Source organism: Canis lupus, chromosome 14 (genome assembly GCF_048164855.1).
Source record: "Canis lupus baileyi chromosome 14, mCanLup2.hap1, whole genome shotgun sequence".
NCBI classification, from domain to species: domain Eukaryota; kingdom Metazoa; phylum Chordata; class Mammalia; order Carnivora; family Canidae; genus Canis; species Canis lupus.
The window spans coordinates 2,049,400-2,074,535 of record NC_132851.1 but is presented as its reverse complement, the minus strand read 5'-3'; the positions used below and the strand labels follow the sequence as shown (position 1 = coordinate 2,074,535).

Sequence of the window (25,136 nt, the reverse complement as noted above, 5' to 3'; positions counted from 1 at the left end):
CCCGAGATGGGGTCCCACGTTGGGCTCCCTGCGAGGAGCCTGCTTCTCCCTCTGCTTGTGTCTCGAGCCTCTCCTTCTCTCTGTGTCTCTCATGAATAAATAAATAAAATCTTAAAAAAAAATAAAGGTAATTCTATTAAAAGTACATGTATTAAAAGTACATGTGTAATGTTTTCAATAAAAATAAAAAGGTTAAGATAGTTTTGGATATGTAGTTTTTTATGATTCCACTCTTTCAAAGACATTTTCCATCAATCCGCCAACCACAGGCTCAATCTCATGGGGTAAGAAGGCTTCTCCTGGACTTTGATTCTCCTGCTAGTCTTGCTTTTGTGTGTGTGCTGAGCAGTCTGTGGAACTGAAGGGGAGAGGAGGCATTGGCAAGGCGGGATTCAAGCATTCCTGGGCCTCAAGACCCTGGCCTATAAAACCAAAACGTGTCAAATCCCTCCTTGATTTGAGGGCCACTCACTGGCTGGCTGGCTGGCTACTGGGGGCAGCAGAGGAGGCCATCAGCACAAGGTTAGATGTGGAGGAGCCCACTTCAAGCATGTGAACCTAAAAGCTTTTTAAGACCAAGAGAGTTCCAGTCCATTCAACTCTGACACCCTTTGCCACATGCTTTGGGTTCTCTGCATAACTTCCTTGGTTGCAAAACTGTACTTGTAAGAAAAGAGGTGAAGTTTAGGGAGCAGATGTAGGGAGGTGCTCTATATGGCTAACTCAGAGATGCTTCCGCTGTTCCAAGTCTTCATCTCCTTCAATTGTTTTGCCTGATGTATCTATTCTCTCCTTTACAAGGAGAAAGGGTAATTCCCTGGCTTTGGGGAACTTGGCCCTCCAGATCACAAAGTGTTAACATCTCAGGGCTGGAAGCCTGTCTCTCTGTGTTCAGTCTCTGTCTAATATGTGAAAAATCACTCTGTGTCCAAGGATAAACGATACTTGGGTGCAAGGTAATAAAGCCTAAGATTGATGGTCTCTGATTTACAATCTGGTCACATTCCCGAGTTTTCTCAGCCTGCATCAGTCTGCAAGCGGATGGCATTAGTAGAAACATGATATTTCAAAGAGGAGCATTTGGGCTTTAAAGTTTGCTGATGACAGAGTAAGCAAAACCAAATCCATCATTAGAGAAATGGTAGAAGCAGTTGACTTACTGAGTATATGGCAGATACACACATAGAGTCAGATTCACAAAACCTCTCCTCCTCAGGGCACTACCAGATTTCTACATGCAGGATTTTGAAACTCAGAAAGTTTCTCATTGATATTGATAACAACAAGGAAGTGTTCTGGGCTGAATTGTCTTCCCCACCTGTTTAAATCCTAATCCCAATCATAATGTGACTGTATTTCGAGATAGGACCTTTAAAGAAGTGATTCAGGGGATCCCTGGGTGGCGCAGCGGTTTAGCGCCTGCCTTTGGCCCAGGGTGTGATCCTGGAGACCCGGGATCAAATCCCACATCGGACTCCCAGTGCATGGAGCCTGCTTCTCCCTCTGCCTGTGTCTCTGCCTCTCTCTCTCTCTCTCTCTCTCTCTCTGTGACTATCATAAAAAAAAAAAAAAAAAAAAGTGATTCAATTAGGATGAGGCCATTCAGGTGGGCCCTAATCCGATCTGACTGGTGTCCTTATAAGAAGAGGAAATCTGGGGCCACTGGGTGGCTCAGTCAGTTGAAGTCTGTCTTCAGCTCAGATGATGATCCAGGGGTCCCAGGATGGAGCCCCACATCAGACTCCCTCTGCTTCTCCCTTTGCCCTTCACCTTACTCATGCTCACTCTCTCTTGCTTGTTCTCTTGCTCTCTCTCAAATAAATAAATAAAAATCTTAAAAAAAAGAAGAAGAGGAAATCTGGACACACAAAGGCACCAAGTATGTGTGTACACAGAAGAAGACCCCATGCAGAGGCAGTGGCTTTCTGCAAATCAAGGAGGGAGACCTCAGAAGAAACCAACCCTGCTGACACCTTGACCTTGGAATCTTAGCTTCCAGAACTGTGAGAAGATAAAGCTCTAATGTTAAAGCCATTCACTCTGTGGTTTTGTTATGGCAGCCCTAGCACACCAGTAGGGAGAAATCCAATACTTAACATCTTGGAAATGGAGGAGGTCATGCTTCAGACATGGATGGTTAGCTGATGAACTAAAATGCTGACCTTTGGGGGCGGGGAGCTGAGAAGATGGCAGAGGATAGGAGCCTCAACTCACCTGGCCCCACCAATTTACCCAGATTACTTTCAAACCATCCTGAAAACCTACGAATTTGGCCTGAGAGAACAGCTGGAATGCTACAGAGAGAAGGGTTTTCTTTTTCTTTTTTTTAAATTTGGTGTTCAGTTTGCCAACATATAGCATAACACCCAGTGCCCATCCATCAAGTGCCCCCCTGAGTGCCCGCCACCCAGTCACCCCCACCCCCCACCCTCCTCCCCTTCCACCGCCCCTAGATCCTTTCCCAGAGTTAGGAGTCTCTCATGTTCTGTCTCCCTTTCTGATATTTCCCACACATTTTTTCTCCCTTCCCTTTATTCCCTTTCACTATTTTTCATATTCCCCAAATGAATGAGACCATGTAATGTTTGTCCTAAAAGAAGGGTTTTAGCTTCTGACAAGGTATGAAGGCAGGAAAAAAAATAAGAAAAAGAATTATGTGGGGGAGGAGCCCCACGAGGAGCCGGGTAAAGCCCAGCCCGGGAGAAGCAGGAAGTTTAAAAAATCCGCACCAGATTCTTCCTGGACGGAAAGGTGCTCAGCCGGGAACTCGAGCCGAATCGAATCGAATCGAATCGAACCGCAGGAGGGGCAGTGAAGCCCCAGTGTCCCCCGCGTCGCTAAGAGCAAGTGCAGCCTGGGGTCAAGCGCGCTGCACCCGGCGGGCGACTCTCGGTGAGGAGCTGGGTCGCGCACCCGGCGGGGCCTCGGGGGGCAGCCGGTCCGTCGGGCGGGGGCGCCGGCAGGGGGGGCGCTGCCTCGCTGCCTTCAGGAGCTGCGACCTGGGAGCGCGATCCCAGCCCACGATCCTGCGCTCCCCCGGGCCAGGCGGAGGCGGGGAGGGCCCAGGACCGGGAGGACGCTCCTGCCGCGGGGCGCCCCCGAGCTGTGCGCATCGGCGCCCCGCGCCGCCCCGGGAGCGTCCAGGCCAGGGCGGACTGGGGGCTGCGGGAGTTACTGGGGGAGCTGGCTCCAGAGCTGGAGACCTGGCCGCGGACAGTGGTGCTGTTCCTCCTGGGCTCACCCGGTGCCTGGGAGGGGCGGGGCCGCCAGGGGACATCTCTGCCAGGTGCACACACCTGAGAATCAGGGCCGCAGGTCCTTCCCCCAGAAGACCAGCTGGAAGGACCGGGAAGAGCAAGTTCTTGACCAAGCGGCACTGGAAAGGGGAAGTCGAGGGATTTATAGTATGCAGAACCAAAGGGTACCCCTCCTATTTTTTTTTAAGATTTTATGTATTTTTTCTTCCTTTTTCCAGTACAACTTGTTTTTATCAGACTGTAAATTTCCAATTTTTTTCTCTTTTCCTATCTTAACTACAATATTTTAACACCTCTTCTTTTTAAAAAATTTTATTTATTTATTCATGAGAGACACACAGAGAGAGACAGAGAGACAGAGGCAGAGACATAAGCAGAGGTAGAAGCAGGCTCCATGCAGGGAGCCCGACTGGGGACTCGATCCGGGGTCTCCAGGACCAGGCCCCAAGCCGAAGGTGGCCCTAAACCGCGGAGCCACTCGGGCTGCCCATACCTCTTCTTTTTAAGATTCTTCTTTTTTGATTCTCATATTTCTACAATTACAGGTCCTAGATATATTTTCCACTTCTAGATTCCCTTCAACATACTCAACTTAATTCTGGGAGATATACAAGATATGTTTTTTTGTTTTGTGTTTGTTTTCTCTGCCTCATTTTGTTCTACAAAGGCAGATGTTAATACCTTCTAAAACATGACCAGCATGTACCCAGAGCCAAGTGGTATACCGTGCTGGTTCATTCTGTAAGACTCCTCATTCCCATTCTGCCCCCCTCTTTTATCTTATTTATATTTTGGTGGTCAATTTTGGGGTCTTTCACAGTATTTCTGCTTTATATAAATTTGGGACTGAGCATCTTCTAACATACAGAACTTAATATGCTCAGAAACAAGAGGATCACCCTCTAGAACCCCTCAGGTAGACTACATTCTCTTTCCACTACAACTTCTTCACCACCACCATCTCCCAATCCCCCCTTTTTATCTTCTCCTTCTTTTTACTTTATTCTTATTTTTTCTCTTCTTCTTTGGGATTCTTGGCCTTTTATTTTTCACTACTTTGTTTTAAGATTTGTTTTTCACTTTAGTGGTCCTTTTGTTTTATATCGTTCTGATCTTTGTTTTCAATTTCTGGTCTCTGACCTCAGCAGAAACATCTAGGGTGAAATTTACTTAGGTCGTGGTAGATATTCATGACTCAGCCCACTCATACAGCCACTCTGCACTGAGCAAAATGACTAGAAATGACTTTTTTTTTTCACCACAAAAGAAAGACTCAGAAACAGTACTCTGCCACAGAGTTACAGAATTTGGATTAAAATTTGATGTCGGAAAGCCAACTCAGAAACACAATTAAAAAGCTACTGGTGGCTCTGGAAGAAAGCATAAAGGAATCAAGAGACTTCATGCCTGCAGAATTTAGATCTAATCAGGCAGAAATTAAAAATCAATTAAATGAGATGCAATCCAAACTCGAGGTCCTAATGACAAGGGTTAATGAGGTGGAAGAAAGAGTGAGTGACATAGAAGACAAGTTGATGGCAAGGAAGGAAGCTAAAGAAAAAGAGAAAAACAACTAAAAGACCATGAGGAAAGATTAAAGGAAATAAATGATAACCTCAGAAGGAAAAATCTACGTATAATTGGGGTTCCAGAGAGCGCTGAGAGGGTCAGAGGGCCAGAATGCATATTTGAACAAATCATAGCTGAGAACTTCCCTAATTTGGGGAGGGAAACAGGCACTCAGATCCAGGAGATAGAGAGGTTCCCGCCCCCCCCCCCCAAGTCAATAAAAAACCGTTCAACACCTTGACATTTAATAGTGAAACTTGCAAATTCCTAAGATAAAGAGAAGATCCTTAAAGCAGCAAGAGAAAAGAGATCCCTAATTTCTATGGGGAGAAATCTCAGATTAACAGCAGACCTCTCCACAGAGACCTGGCAGGCCAGAAAGGGCTGGCAGGATATATTCAGGGTCCTAAATGAGAAGAACATGCAGCCAAGATACTTTATCCAGCAAGGCTCTCATTCAGAATAGAAGGAGAGATAAAGAGCTTCCAAGATAGGCAGAGACTGAAAGAATATGTGACCACCAAACCAGCTCTGCAAGAAATATTAAGGGGGACCCTGTAAAAGAAAGAGGAAGCCCAAAGAAATAATCCACAAAAACAAGGACTGAATAGGTATTATGAGGACCCTAAATTCATATCTTTCAATAGTAACTCTGAATGTGAATGGGCTAAATGATCCCATCAAAAGACACAGGGTTTCAGACTGGATAAAAAAGCAAGACCCATCTATATGCTGTCTACAAGAGACTCATTTTAGACCTAAGGACACCTCCAGCCTGAAAATGAAAGTTGGAGAACCATTTACCATTCAAATGGTCCTCAAAAGAAAGCTGGGGTAGCCATCCTTATGTCAGATAAATTAAAGTTTATCCCAAAGACTGTAGTAAGAGATGAAGAGGGACACTATATCATACTTAAAGGATCTATCCAACAAGAGGACCTAACAATCATGAATATTTTTGTCCTGGATGCAGGAGCTGCCAAGTATATAAATCAATTAATAACCAAAGTTAAGATGTATTTTGATAATAACACACTGCTAAAGTCTCCTATGAGACTTCAGCAGAGCACTTTCTGCAAATGACAGATCTTCTAAGCACAGCATTTCCAAAGAAACAATAGCTCTAAATGATACACTGGACCAGATGGATTTCACAGATATATACAGAACTTTCCATCCAAGTGCAACTGAATACACATTCTTCTCAAGTGCACATGGAACTTTCTCCAGAATAGACATACTGGGCCACAAATCAGGTCTCAACCAATACCAAAAGACTGGGATTGTCCCCTGCATATTTTCAGACCATAATGCTCTGAAACTTGAACACAATCACAAGAAGAAATTTGGAAGAAACTCAAACACGTGGAGGTTAAATACCATCCTGCCAAACTATGAAAGGGTCAACCAGGAAATTAGAAAAAATTAAAAAGATTCATGGAAAATAATAAAAATGAATATATAACCATTCAAAATGTTTGGGATACAGCAAAAGCAGTCCTAAGAGAGAAATAAATCACAATACAAGCATCCCTCAAAAAATTGTAAAACACTCAAATGCACAAGCTAACCTTGCACCTAAAGGAACTGGAGAAAGAACAGCAAATAAAACCTACACCAAGCAGAAGAAGAGAGATAATAAAGATTTGAGCAGAACTCAATGAAATAGAGACCAGAAGAACTATAGAACAGATCAACAAAACCAGGAGTTGGTTCTTTGAAAGAATTAATAAGATAGATAAACCATTAGCCAGCCTTATTAAAAAGAAAGGAGAAAAGACTCAAATTAATAAAATCATGAATGAAAAAGGAGAGATCACAGCCAATACCAAGGAAATACAAATGATTTTAAAAACGTATTATGAGCAGCTATACGCCAATAAATTAGGCAATCTAGAAGAAATGGACACATTTCTGGAAGACCACAAATTACCAAAACTGGAACAGGAAGAAATAGAAAACCTGAACAGGCCAATAACCAGTGAGAAAATTGAAGCAGTCATCCAAAACCTCCCAAGACACAAAAGTCCAGGGCCAGATAGCTTCCTAGAGGAATTCTATCAAACGTTTAAAGAAGAAACCATACCTATTCTACTAAAGCTGTTCTGAAAGATAGAAAGGGATGGAATATTTCCAAACTCGTTTTGAGGCCAGCATCACCTTAATTCCAAAACCAGACAAAGACCCCACCAAAAAGAATTATAGACCAATATCTCTGATGAACATGGATGCAAAAATTCTCAACAAGATACTATCCAATAGGATTCAACAGTACTTTAAGAGGATTATTCACCATGACCAAGTGGGATGTATCCCCGGGATGCAAGGCTGGTTCAACACTTGTAAAGCAATCAAGATGATAGATCATATCAACAAGAGAAAAATGAGAACCATATGATCCTCTCAATAGATGCAGAGAAAGCATTTGACAAAATACAGCATCCATTCCTGATCAAAACTCTTCAGAGTGTAGGGATAGAGGGAACATTCCTCAATATCTTAAAAGCCATCTACGAAAAGCCCACAGCAAATATTCAGAATGGGGAAACACTTAGAGCCTTTCCTCTAGATCAGGAACATGACAGGGATGTCCACTCTCACCCCTGCTATTCAACATAGTTCTAGAAGTCCTAGCCTCAGCAATCAGACAACAAAAAGACATTAAAGGCATTCAAATTGGCAAAGAAGAAGTCAAACTCTCCCTCCTCACAGATGACATGATACTGTACATAGAAAACCCAAAGACTCTACCCCAAGATTGCTAGAACTCATACAGCAATTTGGTAGCGTGGCAGGATACAAAATCAATGCCCAGAAATCAGTGGCATTTCTATATACTAAAAATGAGTCTGACGAAAGAGAAATTAAGGAGTCAATCCCATTTACAATTGCACCCAAAAGCATAAGATACCTAGGAATAAACCTAACCAAAGAGGTAGAGGATATATACCCTAAAAACTACAGAACACTTCTGAAGGAAATTGAGGAAGACACACAGAGATGGAAAAATATTCCATGCTCATGGATTGGCAGAATTAATATTGTGAAAATGTCAATGTTACCCAGGGCCATTTACATATTCAATGCAATCCCTATCAAAATACCATGGACTTTCTTCAGAGAGTTGGAACAAATCATCTTAAGATTTGTGTGGAATCAAAAAAGACCCCGAATAGCCAGGGGAATATTAAAAAAGAAAACCAGTGCCAGGGGCATCACAAGGTTGGATTTCAAGCTGTATTACAAAGCTGTGGTCATCAAGACACTGTGGCACTGGCACAAGAACAGACACATAGGTAAATGGAACAGAATAGAGAACCCAGAAATGGGCCCTCAACTCTATGGTCAACTAATATTTGACAAAGCAAGAAAGACTATTCACTTTCGGCAAAAGGACAGTCTCGTCAATAAATGGTGCTGGGAAAATTGGACAGCCACGTGCAGAAAAATGAAACTAGACCATTCTCTTATACCATACACAAAGATAAATTCAAAATGGATGAAAGATCTAAGTGTGAAACAAGAATCCATCAAAATCCTAGAGGAGAACACAGGCAACACTCTTTTTGAACTTGGCCACAGCAACTTCTTGCAAGATATATCTATGAAGACAACGGAAACAAAAGCAAAAATGGACTATTGGGACTTGATCAAGATAAAAAGCTTCTGCACAGCAAAAGAAACAGTCAACAAAACTAAAAGAAAAAACAACCTACAGAATGGGAGAAGATATTTGCAAATGACCTATCAGATAAAGGGCTAGTTTCCAAGATCTATAAAGAACTTATTAAACTCAACAGCAAAGAAACAAACAATCCAATCATGAAATGGGCAGAAGATGTGAACAGAAATTTCACCAAAGAAGACATACACATGGCCAACAAGCACATGAGAAAATGCTCTGCATCACTTTCTGTCAGGGAAATACAAATCAAAACTACCATGAGATCCCACCTCATACCAGTGAGAATGGCGAAAATTAACAAGACAGGAAACCACAAATATTGGAGAGGATGTGGAGAAAGGGGAACCCTCTTACACTTTTGGTGGGAATGTGAACTGGTGCAGCCACACTGGAAAACTGTGTGGAGGTTCCTCAAAGAGTTAAAAATAGACCTGCCCTACGACCCAGCAATTGCACTGCTGGGGATTTACCCCAAAGATACAGATGCAGTGAAACGCCGGGACACCTGCACCCCGATGTTTCTAGCAGCAATGTCCACAATAGCCACACTGTGGAAGGAGCCTCGGTGTCCATCGAAAGATGAATGGATAAAGAAGATGTGGTCTGTGTATACAATGGAATATTCCTCAGCCATTAGAAATGACAAATACCCACCATTTGCTTCGACGTGGATGGAACTGGAGGGAATCATGTTGAGTGAAGTAAGTCAATCGGAAAAGGACAAACATTATATGGTTTCATTCTTTTGGGGACTATAAAAAATAGTGAAATGGAATAAAGGGGAAAGGAGAGAAAATGAGTGGGAAATATCAGAGAGGATGACAGAACATGAGAGACTCCTAATCTGGGAATCGAACAAGGGGTAGTGAAAGGGGAGGTAGGAGGCAGGGGGGAAGGTGTGCCTGGGTGATGGGCACTGGGGGGCACTTGACGGGATGAGCACTGGGTGTTATACTATATGTTGGCAACTCAAACTGCAGTAAAAAATATACAAAAAAATGCTGACCTCGATAAAACTTTTTTTAAAAAAGATTTATTTATTTATTTATGATAGACATAGAGAGAGAGAGAGAGAGGCAGAGACACAGGAGGAGGGAGAAGCAGGCTCCATGCCGGGAGCCCGACGTGGGACTCGATCCCGAGACTCCAGGATTGCGCCCTGGGCCAAAGGCAGGCGCTAAACCGCTGAGCCACCCAGGGATCCCCTCGATAAAACTTTTTAAATGTAGCACACATCTGACATACTATTCAAGGCAAGCATTCATAAGAAGACAAGAATTCATAAAGGTTATAGAAATTCAGGGGCACCTGGGTGGCTCAGTCAGTTAAGTATCTGGTTCTTGGTTTCAGCTCAGGTCATGATCTCAGGGTTGTGAGATTGAGCCCCACATTGGGCTCACACTCAGCATTGAGTCTGCTTGAATTTCTCTCTCTCCCTCCTCCTCTGCACCTTCCTCCTCCCCTCCCTTGCACTCATATGCCCTCTCTTTCTCTCTCTCTCTGAAATAAATTAATTTTAAAAATATTTATTTATTTATTTATTTATTTATTTATTAAAATCTTTAAATAAAAAGGATATGTAAATTCAGATTCAGCTAATTTTTATCAGTTTCCCATGTATCAGACAATATAATGATAGTAGTAATATTTTTTTAAAATTTTTATTTATTTTATGATAGTCACACAGAGAGAGAGAGATGCAGAGACACAGGCAGAGGGAGAAGCAGGCTCCATGCACCAGGAGCCCGATGTGGGATTCGATCCCGGGTCTCCAGGATCGCGCCCTGGGCCAAAGGCAGGCGCCAAACCGCTGCGCCACCCAGGGATCCCTGATAGTAGTAATATTAACAAACACACAGCACTGTTTCAACGCCTCACATGTATTAACTGATTGAACCCTCACAGCAATCATTTGAGGCAGGTATTATTGTTATCCTCGATTTCCAGATAAAGTCATTGAAACAGAGACAAGTTAAGAGACTTATAAAATGTGATAACAATAGTACTTATCTAATATGCTTGTTGAAATTATACATAAAGTATTTCAAACAGGTGTTAGGACTTAGTAACATTCAATAAATATAGATTATATCACCCTGCGTCTTTATTCAGATAAAATTTAATTTGGGGGTTAAGAAATACCTTAATGCTATTCATTTGTCCCACAACCATTTATTGAGCAGTTACTCTACATCAGGCTTTGTGTTAAACCCTGCATGGTAATGACAAGCAGATACTATACATAAGATATCTTAGAAGGCAGAAAGGAGAAGCCAAGCTTTTAGCAGTGATTACTTCTAGGAAGTGAAACTGAAGAGGAATGACTTCCAGGTTTTGACTTTATACACAGCTATACCCTGACAATTTTTTTAATATGCAAAAATTGATTTTGTAATTGAAAAAGCAATCAAGGGAACAGGATTTTTTTTGAAAAAAATACATGACTGCCTGAGATTGTGATCAATCACTCAGCTTCAGTCAATGTATTGAAACATACTGCAAGTCTACTCTGTGAAAGATGAAAAGTACAATCATTGAATTCTGTCCCCAAAGGTTTAGAATCTGCTTATGCAGATAAGATGCAAACAGGACCAAAGTTACCCCCAAAGACAAGACATTTGGTAAACACCAGATTGAACAAGTATAGCAGAAAATTGACACTTAAAGGTAGAGATAAATGGCCTTTAAAAAATGCAGTGCTGGGTGGAAATTAATGCAGTTTTAGAGGTAGATGATGAAGTACAAATAGAGGGAACTCAATTAAAGCAAAAAGGGGATCTAGGTTGGGAATCCACCCTCCATCACCTGAATGTGGAAATAAATTCAATATCATCCTGAATGAAATGAGCAGTTAGGGAAATGGTACTCTAACACTAGAATTTAATGTCCCTCTAACTCAAAAATGGAAATGCTGTCTTGAAAAGTCCTGAGTTTGGCTAAGAATTGAATTTCCATGCAGGTCACAGTCATAATTCTGGGATGAGTCAAAGTACGAGAATCACAGCTGTGGAGGTGCTGAGACCAAAGCCCCACTGCATCCATTCACCAGTACGTGGATGTAATGAATTTCTATCACACATCTTTAAATAAATAACTTAGATTTGCTGCCCCCCACTCCCATCATCCAGCCCTCCTCCTGAAATCTGATCATTATCAGTGGGCTTCTGGTCATCCTTGTGTCCCTTGTGGCCAGCAGGATGCCTGGCAGAGAGTTTGGAAATGTTTGCTGAGATGAATCAGTGACTCAAATCAATGGCTTATTTTCTAAGTTCTGTTCCCTTTGGCCTCACTGGAGCATGACATCAATACATTGACCTGACCTAGAAATTTTCTTTCCCATCATAGTTATATGACTCCCAATTCTTTCGCCACCCTGGCCCCCACCTGAGGCTGTTCCTTCATGGATATGTTTCCTGCCTCATCTGTCTCTCCTGCTCCCCACATGTGGCTCAGGCCTTCACTCTCTCCTTAATCCATACTTCAGGGTAGACAGGAAATGATAATAATGATATACACTATGATAAGGGTAATAATGGCCTCATGTGTATTAGAAACTTGGCTCCTTACCTTATTTAATCCCACGACACTCTGTGATGTAGGTATTATTACTCTATAACATGGATGAGGAAATGGAGGCTCAAAAATGAAATGACCCATGACTGGTGAGCTGCAGAACTGGGATTGGAGCCCAGGTCTCACTGTACTTAAGTTCAAAACAAACAAACAAACACACAAATACATATTTAAAATGAAAACTAGGGACACCTGGGTGACTTAGCGGCTTAATGTCTGTCTTTAGCTCAGGGCGTGATCCTGGGGTCCTGGGATCGAGTTCTGCATCGGGCTCCCCACAGGGAGCCTGCTTCTCCCTCTGCCTGAGTCTCTGCCTCTCTCTGTGTCTCTCGTGAATAAATGAATAAAATCTTTAAAAAAAAAAAAGAAAGAAAATCTGGTATTAAAAAAAAAAAAAGTGAAAACTAAGTGGAAATGAAAATGTAGAAAGAAAAGCACTGTGCTGCTTCCAGGCTGCATGGTTGGTTCTAACCTCCTTTCATTGTGAGCTTCTCTGTTCTCCTTTCTGACACATTCTTGTCAGGGTCGCACCTCAACTTCAAACTCGCCTTGTCAGGGTCTCATCTCAACTTCGAACTCACCTGTCTACTCATTGTCCATCAGAGTCATGGAAGCTCAGACTCAGGAGCAACTTCTGACTTTTCCTCTACCCCTTTATTTATAGCACCTTGTCATCACTTACTCCTTCCCTCCAGGCCCTTGTCACCTCTCCTCTGAGGACCACCAGTCTCCTAACTGGTCTTTCCATCCCTCACCATCTTCCTTCTGGAATCCGTCCTGAAGTTCACCATGAGATTACGTTTCCTAAAATGAGGCTTTGCATGTGTCACTCCCAGTTAGAAGCCCTTCGTGTCTCTCTTCCAGAGATAAGGTCTAGACTTTTTAGCCTGATTTTCAAAGCCCTGAACCCTATGGTTCCACCTGGTATTTCAGCTTCATCTTCTACTTCACACCTGCAGGAACTCTCTGCCCAACAGAGTTGGTCTCTTCCACTGTTTAAGCCAGGCTGGCCTTAACTAGAATGAACCTATAATTTATCCCTCAGAAGAGAACCAATTTGAAAGTGAAAGGAAGGGCTATTGAGAATTGAGCCAACAGGCAAAAACTGGGATCATGCTGGATTAACTGGGATTTATGGTCACCATATTCTTAATGTTCCCATCCACATAGAGGCCACCCAGACCAGCTGCTGATGGAATGCTTCCAGAGTCCCTATCAGCCTTTGCTTCTCTAAATTTCCCAAGTCTGATACCTGGGGTCTCCATCTCGGACAAGCCCCTTCAGACTGCTGTCCTCAGGGTAGATTGCCTGCTTAGCTTTCAGGTCAGCATTCCTGTGACGGTCTCTCCCTCATCTACCATCTCCCAGGAACAAGGCCTGCCCCTCCTAACCCAGCCTCAGCCCTCAAGCTTTGAGAGCACTGCCACATGCCTCCTCTTGTCTCAGACACTTGCCCAAAAGCTACCCTTCCTTCCTTGCCCAGATTTTTCCCATCCTGGCCATCAGAATGACATTCTTCTGTGACCTTCTGTAGCCTCTCTTACTCCCACCATTTGCTTTGCACTGAGCCTAGCCCCATCAAGCAGCATTTGATCTTCTGGAGATTTGCTCGGTCTCTCTGACCAAAGCAACTGGCAACAAAGGACCACCACAGCTTAATCATCTCACTCCCAGCCTCCAACAGGTCAGGTGCTTGGCTGAAGATGATAATGATAGGAACCATCTGATCGATGAGGCCTAGGTCACACACAGTCTCTCCCATTTTCCCATTCTTCTGCCTCAACACCCCATGTGAGGAAAGGCAGATATTCTTACATGCTGATAACAGCAGCAAGAGAAATGCCCATCTTTATTTTTTTAAAGATTTTATTTATTTATTCATGAGAGACACAGAGAGAGAGGCAGAGACACAGGTATAGGTAGAAGCAGGTTCCCTGTGGGGAGCCCAGTGTGGGACTCTATCCCAGGACCCCAGGATCATAACCTGAGCCAAAGGCAGATGCTCAACCACTGGGCGATCCAGGTGCCCCAAGAAATGCCCATCTGTCATAAACACAGCCCACGACAGCTCCTTGGCAAACACAGCTTCTACTCTCATGCTTGCTGCTCTTCCACAAGTATCAAATCCCAAAAGTGCCAGCAAAACCCTTAGAGACACAAAAGTTATCTAGTACACAGGGTGATTATGCAATTAATTGGCAACACAGAAAACTGACTTCCTCACCACTGTCTAGTTTCCCGTGGGCCAAGGCAGGCCTCCTGCCCCAGCCACAGCCCCTGCTGCCCCTGCTACATCTACTCCCTGTCACCCACACCAGCCCTGGGCCTTCCCTGCTCCTTCCCTCACCCAGTTAACCAGACACCCTAACTCTTTTCCTGAATCTTATCCACTGGCCTTATTCCCAATGGCCTAATTTCCTTCTGACCCAACAGCCCCCAAAGTTTCTACCCATTTAACAACTGGTAAGGGGAAAAAAAACAAAATAAACAGTATGACCTCATTTTTTAAACATTAACAAAATGTTTTAAATTAGATATTTTTATAAGTTTTTTTCAAGATTTTTATTTATTTAGAGAGTGTGTTGTGTGTACATGTGCATACACAAGCAAGAGGAAAGGCAGAAGGAGAGGGGGAGAGAGAAGCTCAAGCAGACTGTGCTGAGGGGCTCAATCTCGTGACTCTGAGGTCAGGACTTGAGCCAAAATCAAGAGTCAGCCGCTTAACCCACTGAGCCACCCAGGTGCCCCTTGAATTAGATATTTGTATGGGGGAAAGTCTGGCAGAAAAATACAACAAACTATTTAAAGTGATTTTTCTCATCTGTTTAATCCTTATCCTCAATGAAAGTATATTACTTGCATAATATATACCGATTTCATTTGTGGACTTCAATGAGGGCAGTTTTCATTCCCATGAGTGTGTAAAAACAAGCAAACTAGCCCATTCTATTCTCACCTGTGAAGAAGGTGCCACCTGTACTTTTCATTTTGTGGCTTTTTTCCTTTCACATCCTTAGCTAAGAATCAAAGTGTGCTGGAAAGTGTGAATTCTATGTGCAATATAATCATCACTCACTGTGAAAAGAGACATAACAAGACACTCTGAGAACAATGGGATAAGGAAGAGAGAATGGAGGGTTTGGAGCCAGAATATATAGGTTCCAGTCTTTCCCTTGTGTTGCTTCCAGATTTGTGACCTTATAAGTACTGAATTCAGTTCATTGAATATCTACTGCTTGCCAGGCACCGTTTGGTAGATGAAGAATGAATGAGATCGTGCAAGTTTAAGGGGCCTTGTAGACAACCGGGAGGTGGCCTTAGGGACGTGCTGTCCTGCTCTCCAGGTGCCAAGGAGAATCACTGTCCTTCACTGAAGAAATCAGATGCCACTCCCACCCCTCCCACCTCTCACTGGGTCACACAACGTGGAGTTGCCCAAGTGGGAAGCCACTCAACTGATTGCAAGCTGCTGCCTGAAATTCCAAGCACTGCCCTGGCCACTTATTCCCTGGGCTTGCATTCCAGGCAACTGTTCCTTTTCTCTGGCAATGGTGTCTTCTTGCATACAGCTGGGCTCTTACTCCTGGTGGTCACTTGGACCACTCAACTGCAGATCCATACTGAGGAGGATGGCCACCTACATTTTTGAGGGGCCACTCACCGATCTTGCCTGGCAACAAGTGAATCTCCTGCGCCACACGTGAGTGATGCAGAAGCCAGGCCATCCCAAACAGCCTCTGCATTTGATGAAACCCTGCCCAGTCCTTTTCAGGGGACGCAGTATATAAAGCGATAATTATATTGACAGAGACTATCAGAAATATGCCTTGGGCTGAGGACCTAGAATGAGAAGATGCTAGCCTCAGCCATAAGTGATGTCTTCAAAGTTCAAATTCTAACAACTGGACCTGAGCACCGAGCACTTAGCTGAAAGTCATAGGAGAACCTGAGATCCGTGGGAGGCCCTTGTACCCCCTTGCCATGTTCAACCAGCCCCTCCTCACTGACAAGGCTGAGGAGTACTCACCCGCACACGTCTTCCCGTCCTCAGCCAGTGTGAAGCCGCTGTAACACTGGCAGACAAAGGAGCCGAGCACATTGACACAGAGCTGCTCACACCCATGGGCCTTGGCCGCACACAGATCCTGGACTGGGGCAGAGGGGCGCCATTAGAACACGACTCAAGGAGATGACCCTTGGCATGTGGCCAGGCCACAAGCACTTGTTAAACTCACTTTCAAAATCCCTTTCCACTGGAATTCTACCATCCAGAGACAATTGCTGTTAACATTTTGATGCCTTTCTATGTATAAATAAAAAGCATATCTTTAAAAGTTGGAATCATTCAACTCTATTAAATGCACTGAAGAATTTCAAGTTAACACCGGGTTTTGTCTTTTCCTCATATTCATGGAAATGCTCCGAAACACTTTGATGACTCCTGAGAACTGTAAGGTATCACAAGCAAGCCTTTGTACTCGTCTGCATCAGGTACCATTCCTGTTCTTTGAGAATGAAAAGGCTTTGCAACCCCAGTCTCACCAGTGTACCTGGGATAGTCTGGCACAGCTTTTGACATTTTGCAGAGGGGGAAGCTGAGAGAGAGCACAGTGAAAAGACCTGCTATTCACCCCTACCGCCAAAATGGCAGGTCCCAATTCTGCATCTGTCCTTTGGGACATCCTTCTCATTCCATTTGTCTACCACAACCATTTTTAGAAATCCTCTTTGAGCTCCATTTCTTCACGCCAGTAGCAAATGAGGAAAATGTGAAGCCAAAGAGGTATTAAAGATTACTAGGGAGATATGGAGTTATTACCAGGCCCATTTGAGTCAAATATTTATGATGTTCTGAGCCCTGGCTCTTCACACAAATGCAATGTAAGAATGTGCTCACAGGAATGCACTTACTGCAAGGAAACTAAAAATATATCAGAGAGCGAAAAGGTTAAACACATTTTCAATCCATCACTGACTCTGTCTCTTCTTTGCAAGAAAACAGGCTGACATGATGTGATTTCTCAGAAAGGAAAATTGCTTGGTTTTGTAACTAGCTCTTCCAGTGATTTTACCATTAAAGTTGAAGAAAACCAAAGGGCATTCATTAAAGGGATCAAATATGTTAAAAGAGTTTTCTCTGGTTAAAAGTTATTCACTATGATGAAAACTCAATTAACTAGAAAGCTTGATTGATCCCCGAGTCTAATGCCTACACTTTAATGTAATCTCCAGTATCATTGTTTTATTGTTTATTATGCTTTTAGATAAATATAAAATATTAAATTGATAAGAAGATAAAAGCTGATTCATTCATCACTTCTGTCAAATGCACTATATCATTTTTAAAAATAAAATCTGCATCATTACATTAAAAAATGTTAATGTCCAAGATTGTACAAACAGGGACTCTGGCTTTCATGTACTAAAAGAAGTATTTTCATTCCCAAATTGATAAAGTAGATGAAGAAAATTATAGATGCAAGTTCTATCTCTTACCAGTATATTTATAGCTTAGATTTTCAATTGGGAACTCCAATAGAGATTTCCAGTGGATTCAGATAGAAAAAAGACACCAAGAACCTCACATAAAAATCATAGTGAATAATTAATGACGAAACCTACTGTTCATTACAAGCCTACGCCAGAGATCTAAGAAAAATCTGAATCATAGGATACTCTTCATCTGTTCAGTAAATGAAGTACCTCCTTTGTTTCAGGCATTGGGGGATACAGCAGTGAACCAAACAGACGAAGTGCCTCCTGCTGTCACCCAGCTGTATTCTAGGAGTTAGTAAAGAGAAGTTCTAGAAAGATCATTTCTGATTGAAAGAATAGCAAATGCAAAGGTCCTGAGGTAGAACAAACTAGCCCCATGGTCAAGAGTAGATTGGAAAAAGCTGGCAGGTAAGAGAATGGAGAAAGAGAAAAGCACTCTGGGCTGAGGGAGCAGTGTGAGTAAATGTGCAGAAATGAGGAAAACGGGACAGGCATGATAGCTGAATTCCGCACTGGGAATTCCAAGGGAAGTAGCAGGAGGGAAGGACAGCTGACACTAGATGATAGAGCGCCGGAAGGCAGGCTGAGAAATCAATCCTGTTCAGCAGGCGAACTGGACCAGTCAGGGTAAAATCCATCAAGAGGGAGAGAGAGGATTCCACCTGAGCTGACCTTTAAAAGGTGGGATCTGGCGGTTCCTTTAGAAACCTAAAGGGCTTCTAGCTGTTAAATAAAAATTAGTGCTTTGTTTGGGAATAGTGGCAAGTTTTTTTGAATTCCATGCTGAAGGAGCTTTGATTTGCTTGCACATTGATGGAAAAATCAACCTCCTGGTACAAGGATCTTCAATTGTTCTTCAGAGCCAGAGCCTGCCGCCTCCCCTGCAAGCTACCTCACATCCCTGCACTTCTCCCCTTGGCATCTCTCACCATGTTAAGTGCATAGGCGTTTATGCAGGCATGTATTTACTGTGTCTCCCTTGCTCCACTCCCTGCTCCCTGATGGGGAGGAGGAAGAGCCTGCATAAAGCCTCGTGGCTGGAGGTCACCACAGGACACTGGAACAATCTACAGCCCTGAACCCTAAGGCCATCTCTGGAGGTGGGGGGGCAAGGGCTTCATCACCTGGGTCTGCCTCCCTTCTCTGCTCTGGCTGCTGCTTTACCTCCATTGGGGGCCAGCAGGAAGCCTATCTAATGCTGGTTAGAAAGGCGTGGTGGGAGTACAGGGGATTTTTATTCTTACTTAGAATGATCTGCCTTCAAATTTTCTTTTTTTTTTTTTTAAAGATTTTATTTATTTATGAGAGACACAGAGAAAGAGAGAAAGAGAGACACAGGCAGAGGGAGAAACAGCCTTCAAGCAGGGAGCCTGATGTGGGACTCCATGCCAGAGTCCTGGAATCATGCCCTAAGCCAAAGGCAGACGCTCAGCCACTGAGCCACCCAGGGGTCCATGCTTTCAAATTTTCTGACACGAGTTTAGAACGTGAGCTTTTGTAATAATAGAAAACCCTCCAACAGGTTACAAAGGAATCCCTTTGAAAGCAGCATTTTGAAAGCAATGAACCAAGACCTTGAGGCAGTCATCTTTTTCTCCACAATACTTCTCCCAAAGGGGTAGGTAGAGAGGCAATGCTTATTTCTCTCAAGCAAAGGCTGGGAGACCCTCAGGACAGCCTGTGAACAACTGCAAGTGCTGGCTGACAAGCAGCAGTGCCCAACCCTGGCTACCGGTTAGCACCACCAGATGCTCAGGGCACCCCTTCCATGAGCGAGACTGACTGGGGCTGGGTGCAGGCAGCGAGGTCTGCTGAGGCTCTGGAGACAGTTGCAGCGTGCAGCCAGGCTGGGGGTCGTTGGGTTGGGTAGAGGCCTCACAGTCAGCGGAGGGGAAGGTGCCTAGACCCAGGAGTCAGCCTCCCCCTCTATGTCCACGGACTGCCGGGCTCAGTTTCCTCTTTTAAATCTCATAATTAGCACGGTCCTCGATTCCCTCTCCACATGGCGGACAGAACTGCAGACACGGTGCGAGGGTGCATGCAGAGTGTGGTGGAACAGGAGGCTTATCCTCGCATCCCAGAAGACAGGCCCCACAAGCAGCAAGTTTGCCAGTTGGCTTTGTGTGGGCGGTACTTTCATACTGTTTTTATAATATTGGAGATTTATGGCCACTAGGATCTGCATGGTCCTAAGGGAAACCGTTGAGGGATTAGCTTAATCAAACAAAGACAAAGGAATAAATACGGACTGGGTCCTGACAAAACAATGTTGTTTTTCTGTCAGTAGTCACTTCCATTTGAAACAAATACAAATCTTTGGATGACTCCTTCTGCTTTTGAAAAACAACGCTTCTTTTTCTCACAGCCTGGGAGGGTAATACAACTATGGGGGAGGGGAGAAGCAGGGAGTTCCGAGTCCCCATTGTCCTTCCAAGCCTTCCGTGCTTGGTGGCTGCCCTCCTCCGCCACTCCCCTCACCCCACCCACTCCCATTCGTGGCTCATGATTTCAGTCAAATGTCACCTCTTCCAGGAAGACCTCTCCAGGCTGGCTAGGCTTAGAGGCTCCTTCCTCTGGGCTCCACTCCAGCACTTATACATTTATCCAGTGGTATTGGAAAGACCTGATCATGTCTGTCTGCCCCACTGGAATGTGACCTAATCTTACTCACAGATTTCCCAGAGCCTGGCATCCTGTCCGAGCGCATTAGCTGGTGCTCCATTAAGTGTTCCTCTGCCCATACTCCGTGTCTCCCAATACGGATGTCCCTACGGGCCTAAAAATCCTCTCCTCCATCAAAATGGGACCCTGGCAAGAAGAGTGTGGTGAGAACAAAATTCTTCCTGCACCTCTGTACCTGTCCTTGTCCCCAGCCAGAAGTGGTCCAGTACAAGAAGAGGACTCAGAGTCCAGTAACATCTGAGAGCCAGCCCCCGGCTGCAGACCCCGGTATTGTGGTGGCAGCTAAGGAACTGGCTGTTTTGCTGTCTGCTACATCCTTGGTACCTAGTACAGTGCCTGGCACATTGTAGGTGCTCAATAAGTACTTAGCAAGAGAGGTGCCTGGGGGGCTCAGCGGTCCAGTGTCTGCCTTCCTGCCAGGGCGTGACCCCAGGGTCCTGGGATGGAGTCTTGCATCTGGCTTCCTGCAGGGAGCCTGCTTCTCCCTCTGCCTGTGTCTCTGCCTCTCTCTGTGTGTCTCTCATGAATAAATAAATAAAATATTTTTTAAAAAAGTACTTAGCAATGAGAGAATGAATCCATGTCCATGCTATATAAACATGGAGTTGTTAGGCATTTCTCTCTCATCAATCTTATCTATTCTGAGAGGGACGAGATGAGTCTTGATGTTCCTCAGGATGCTGGTATAATACCACGTGTTTCATGTGGTAGGTGCGGAGTGGACATGACTACCACCAACCCTGAGTACTCAGGTGGCTCTTACCTGACCACTCCCTGGTCAAGTTTCCCCTCACCGTCTTCCTTACCACAACCATAGTTTAACACTTCATTTACCCAGTCACCCCATCTGAGGAGGCCACTTGATGGGATGAGCACTGGGTGTTATACTATATGTTGGCAAATCGAACTCCAATTTAAAAATATACAAAATAAATAAATGTATAAAAAATAACCCAAGAAAATTAAAAAAAAAAAAAGAAGCAAAAAAAAAAAAAAAAAACCCCTTCATTTACAACAATTATTGAAGGTTTCTTTTCCCTACCATAGGAGGGCAGAGCTTGTTTTGCTCAGCACTCCAGCTCAAATACCCATCATGATGTCTGGCGTATGGTCAATTTTTAAAAATATATTGAAATGACCAAATTCACTCATTCATCCACTTGTCAAAGTACTGGGAAAATAACAGTGAATAAAACAGATTTTTAAAAAGCTATCAATTGGTCTCTGTCCCCCTGGAGCTGATATTCAAGTGGGGAGCCAATGTTGTATGGGGCCACACGACAGACCCTGCACACCTCTCCCCTACTCTGCATTCAGCAAGGCCAGGTGGGCAGCCTGAAATTGGCCATGTTGGCAGTATTTACAGCACAGGAATCAACAATCCTCACAAGTTAGGGCTTCTCCCCCCTGGAGATGGGTTGTGAACCATTTACAAGCACACCACTGACGGGGCCCAGACAAAACAAACATGTAAAGCTATATGTTATATCAGACCTTTTAAGTGCTGCAAGACGAAATTATCAGGAAGAGTGAGTTGGGTATGTGGAAGGAACTTCTGTTTTCTATAATGTGGTCAGAAGGTAGGCTCACAAAATAGATTCTTTTATACAAAGACTCAAGGGAGGTAACAGGAAAAGTAAGGAGAAGGGAATTGACCTTGGAGAAGGAGACAAAGAGCAGTTATGTTTGTTTAGATGGAGGGCAGCTCTGGTGGCTTAGTGGTTTAGCACCACCTTCAGCCCAGGGTGTGACCATGGAGACCTGAGATCAAGTCCCACGTCGGGCTCCCAGCATGGAGCCTGCTTCTCTCTGTGTCTCTCTCTGTATCTTTAATAAATAAAAAGTATTTTTTAGAAAAAAGTGAGACAATCAGGGTGAAAAGAAGATTGTCTTTGGAGCCAGACCTGACTTCAGCTAAATGATTTGCATAACTTCACACGATTTCCTGCCTTTTTTTTTTTTCCTTTTTAAAGATTTTGTTTATTTTTTCCTGAGAGACACAGAGAAGCAGAGACACAGGTAGACTCCCGCGGGGAGCCCAATGTGGGGTTCGATCTCAGGACCCCAAGATCAGGCTACGAGCTGAAGGCAGATGCTCAGCCGCTGAGCCACCCAGGCATCCTGATTCATGTAAGTAATTTCTGTGAGATCCAAATTTCCTAAAAGTTAAATAATTAAGTGGAGGGAACACTGTGGAGCTAGTTGAGATAATGAGATGAGTAAAGCCCCTGACAGACAGTAGGCACCCAGCAAATGCTGGCCTCCTTCTTCCTTAGACTGGGGTCAAGAAAGGTCTCGGAGGTAGCAGCCCAGTGAAGCATGGCGGAGAGGCAGACCTCAACCAGATCCTTGCCTACGTCACAATTACAATATAGTGTCACATTATGGATGCCTGCAAGACCCCTACGTAGACACAGATTCAGATTTCTTTAAAGAGCATCAACATATCCTTGACAAAGTTTTGCGTTGTAAATTCTCTGCTGAATTGATCTGATAGAGCCAGGTAGACTATTTGGAATTTTACAACAAAAGATCTCACCAAACTCAAGCAACGTCTTGCCAGAAGGCAATCATTAGCACAGAGCTGACAACAGAATTTACCTGTTTTTAGTTCCTCATGAATTATAGGGACAGACATTAGCTGCAGCTGCTGAGTCTTCCCAGATGAAATAAATCAGTGAAGGTTTGCTAATTCAAAGCCCCAAAGTTGTGCTCAAAGCCCCTAGTGTTTGCCCCTAGGCTCGCATGCATCCTAGATTTAAGTGCTTGCCTTCATCTGTGATCTCGAAACCCTGGCACTGTGCCTCAGCTGGAGAACTTGGAAAACCTCCATCTGGTTATGCTGGACGAGGAGCATGGGATAAAGGCTGTGGCTGACACCATGCCAGGCCAAATCAAATTTTACTGGCTTTTCAAAGTTTTAGACAAGCCATGCTGCATGCTGTTCACACAAATGACAGTTTAATCCCTGCTTTGGAGTTAAGGCAAAAACATATTTAAAGACACGCTCCACTTTTTAAATGACCACTTCTTAAATGGCTCCTTTTTATTTAGCCTGAGATGTAGAAATCACAAATTATCTATCCCAGTGAGAGCAAAGAGAGATGTTTTATTAGGGCTGTTATTTCACTCAAGTGGGAAACAATAGGGTTTCCGCTTGCACCAGTCTGAAAGCCCTTCTAGAGTGAACCTAAACCTGCGTTTTGGGGACCATCCCCCTTCTTTCATGGTGCCTGAAAGCACTAATCTTATTATGACAGCTCCAGTTGGGATTTAAAGACTTTTAACAGTAAATGTGAGTCATTAGCCTTGCGCTTCTAATGCTAGAGGAAACAAAACAAACCCAATGTCCCTGAGAAAAACAAACCTGTCCTTTCAGGCAAACCCCAGCTGTGCCTAGAATCCTTCTCTCCCCAACTATTGAATTCTTTTTTCAATCAGTTCTCCTAATCACTCACAAGATTTTTGTTCTCTTTTGAGAAGGGAAAAGAAAAGGGGAAGATTTCCAATCCCCCATCCTGGAAAGCCTTAAAAACATAAGTAAATCTGACCAAATGAGGTTGATCAAAATAAACATGCACAAATTGTGCCCTATTCTTGTAGAGCACTTTGCAATTTCCAAATGCCATTACATCATCACATTCTTAATATAAACTCCTTACTGAGTGGAGTCTCTTAGGGAGAGATCTAGTTTAAAATGCCTAGGTCAGTGGTTTTCAAACTCCAGCTTACATAGAATCCCCTGGAGAGCTTGTTAAAACATACATTCCTAGGTCCCACCGCAAAGTGTCTGATTGGGAGCATGAGGGTCCAGCCTGGAGTTTGCATCTCTAACCAGTTTCCCTGCAAAGCTGAGGCTGCTGTGTGGGGGCATTACTTGGAGAACCACTTGTCTAGGTGCTTGTGAAAATAGGAAAGCAGAGAAGAAGCTATAGGAGCCTCAAACTCACTTTCCCCTGATGTGTGGTGATTCTCTCACAGCACCGTGTCTCCACTAATACACAGTCAGGTCAGTTCTCCCATGAGAATGCCACTCAGCCAGATTTTTCTTTCCTTTTTTCTTCTTCTCCTCCTTCTCCTTCCCCTCCTCCCCCTCCTCCTCCTCCTCCTGCTCCTCCTCCTTCTTTTTTAAACCCTGTAGCCTGGCCCAACCAGAGGGTGAGCAGGCTGCAAGTAACCATCTCCAAGTTCCTGGGTCCCGCAGCCAGGGTGGAGAGGGAGCTCGTACCCACATTTCCTCTGCTCAGCAGCCTCTGCTTCTGCTCACATCAGCGGTCCCAGCAGCACCAGGGGCTGTGCTGCTTATCCAGAAGCTGAAGGCTGGCTGTTCATGGAGGCAGCCTGCTTCTTCTTCCATTCTTATTCCTGCTCCCACTCTGGGCAGCCCAAAGTTCTGACCCGGAGCTTTCCTTTCCATACTCTCTTTCTCCCTCCAAGATTTTATCCATTTTCAGGGTCAATTACTAGCACCAGTACATCCAGCCAGGGATTTGCCTTGAACTTAATGCCTTCATCTTCAGCTGCATCCAACCACTTGTGTGGGCTCCTTCTCAGACTCACTAGTTTTCCCTCAAAACCAGGTTTCCTCTCTGAAGTTATCCATCATTTTAAATTCTGCTACCATTCTCCACCTCCCATTCCCCCACCTCATGTCATAAACTTCTCCCTGGCATTGGAATTATTGCTGTGGTCTCCTAATTAATTCTGTGGGCATAAGAAAGCATGCACTGAGCTCACTGGGCTGATTAGAATTTTAAAATGATTGCATCTTTCATCTTCTGTTCCGTACGTGTGGAACAGAAGGGAAACCAAGATCTGAGGGTTTCCGGGGTCTCAGACATGTAAGAGAAACACTCATGTTTCTCCTACCAGCC

At 44.0% G+C, this 25,136-nt stretch overlaps 1 protein-coding gene across 8 annotated transcripts in view; it reads right to left on the bottom strand.

The window, feature by feature from the left end:
- MATN2 (matrilin 2) overlaps positions 1-25,136 on the bottom strand; it is a 146,239-nt gene that overhangs the window by 55,845 nt on the left and 65,258 nt on the right. For 6 of the 8 annotated variants that reach the window (XM_072773941.1, XM_072773942.1, XM_072773948.1 and 3 more), the window contains one exon: positions 16,112-16,234. The exons of the other annotated variants lie outside the window; for them this stretch is intronic. In XM_072773941.1, coding sequence (XP_072630042.1) covers positions 16,112-16,234 — 123 coding nt within the window. The remainder of the gene's footprint in view (positions 1-16,111; positions 16,235-25,136) is intronic. 8 annotated transcript variants of the gene reach the window in all.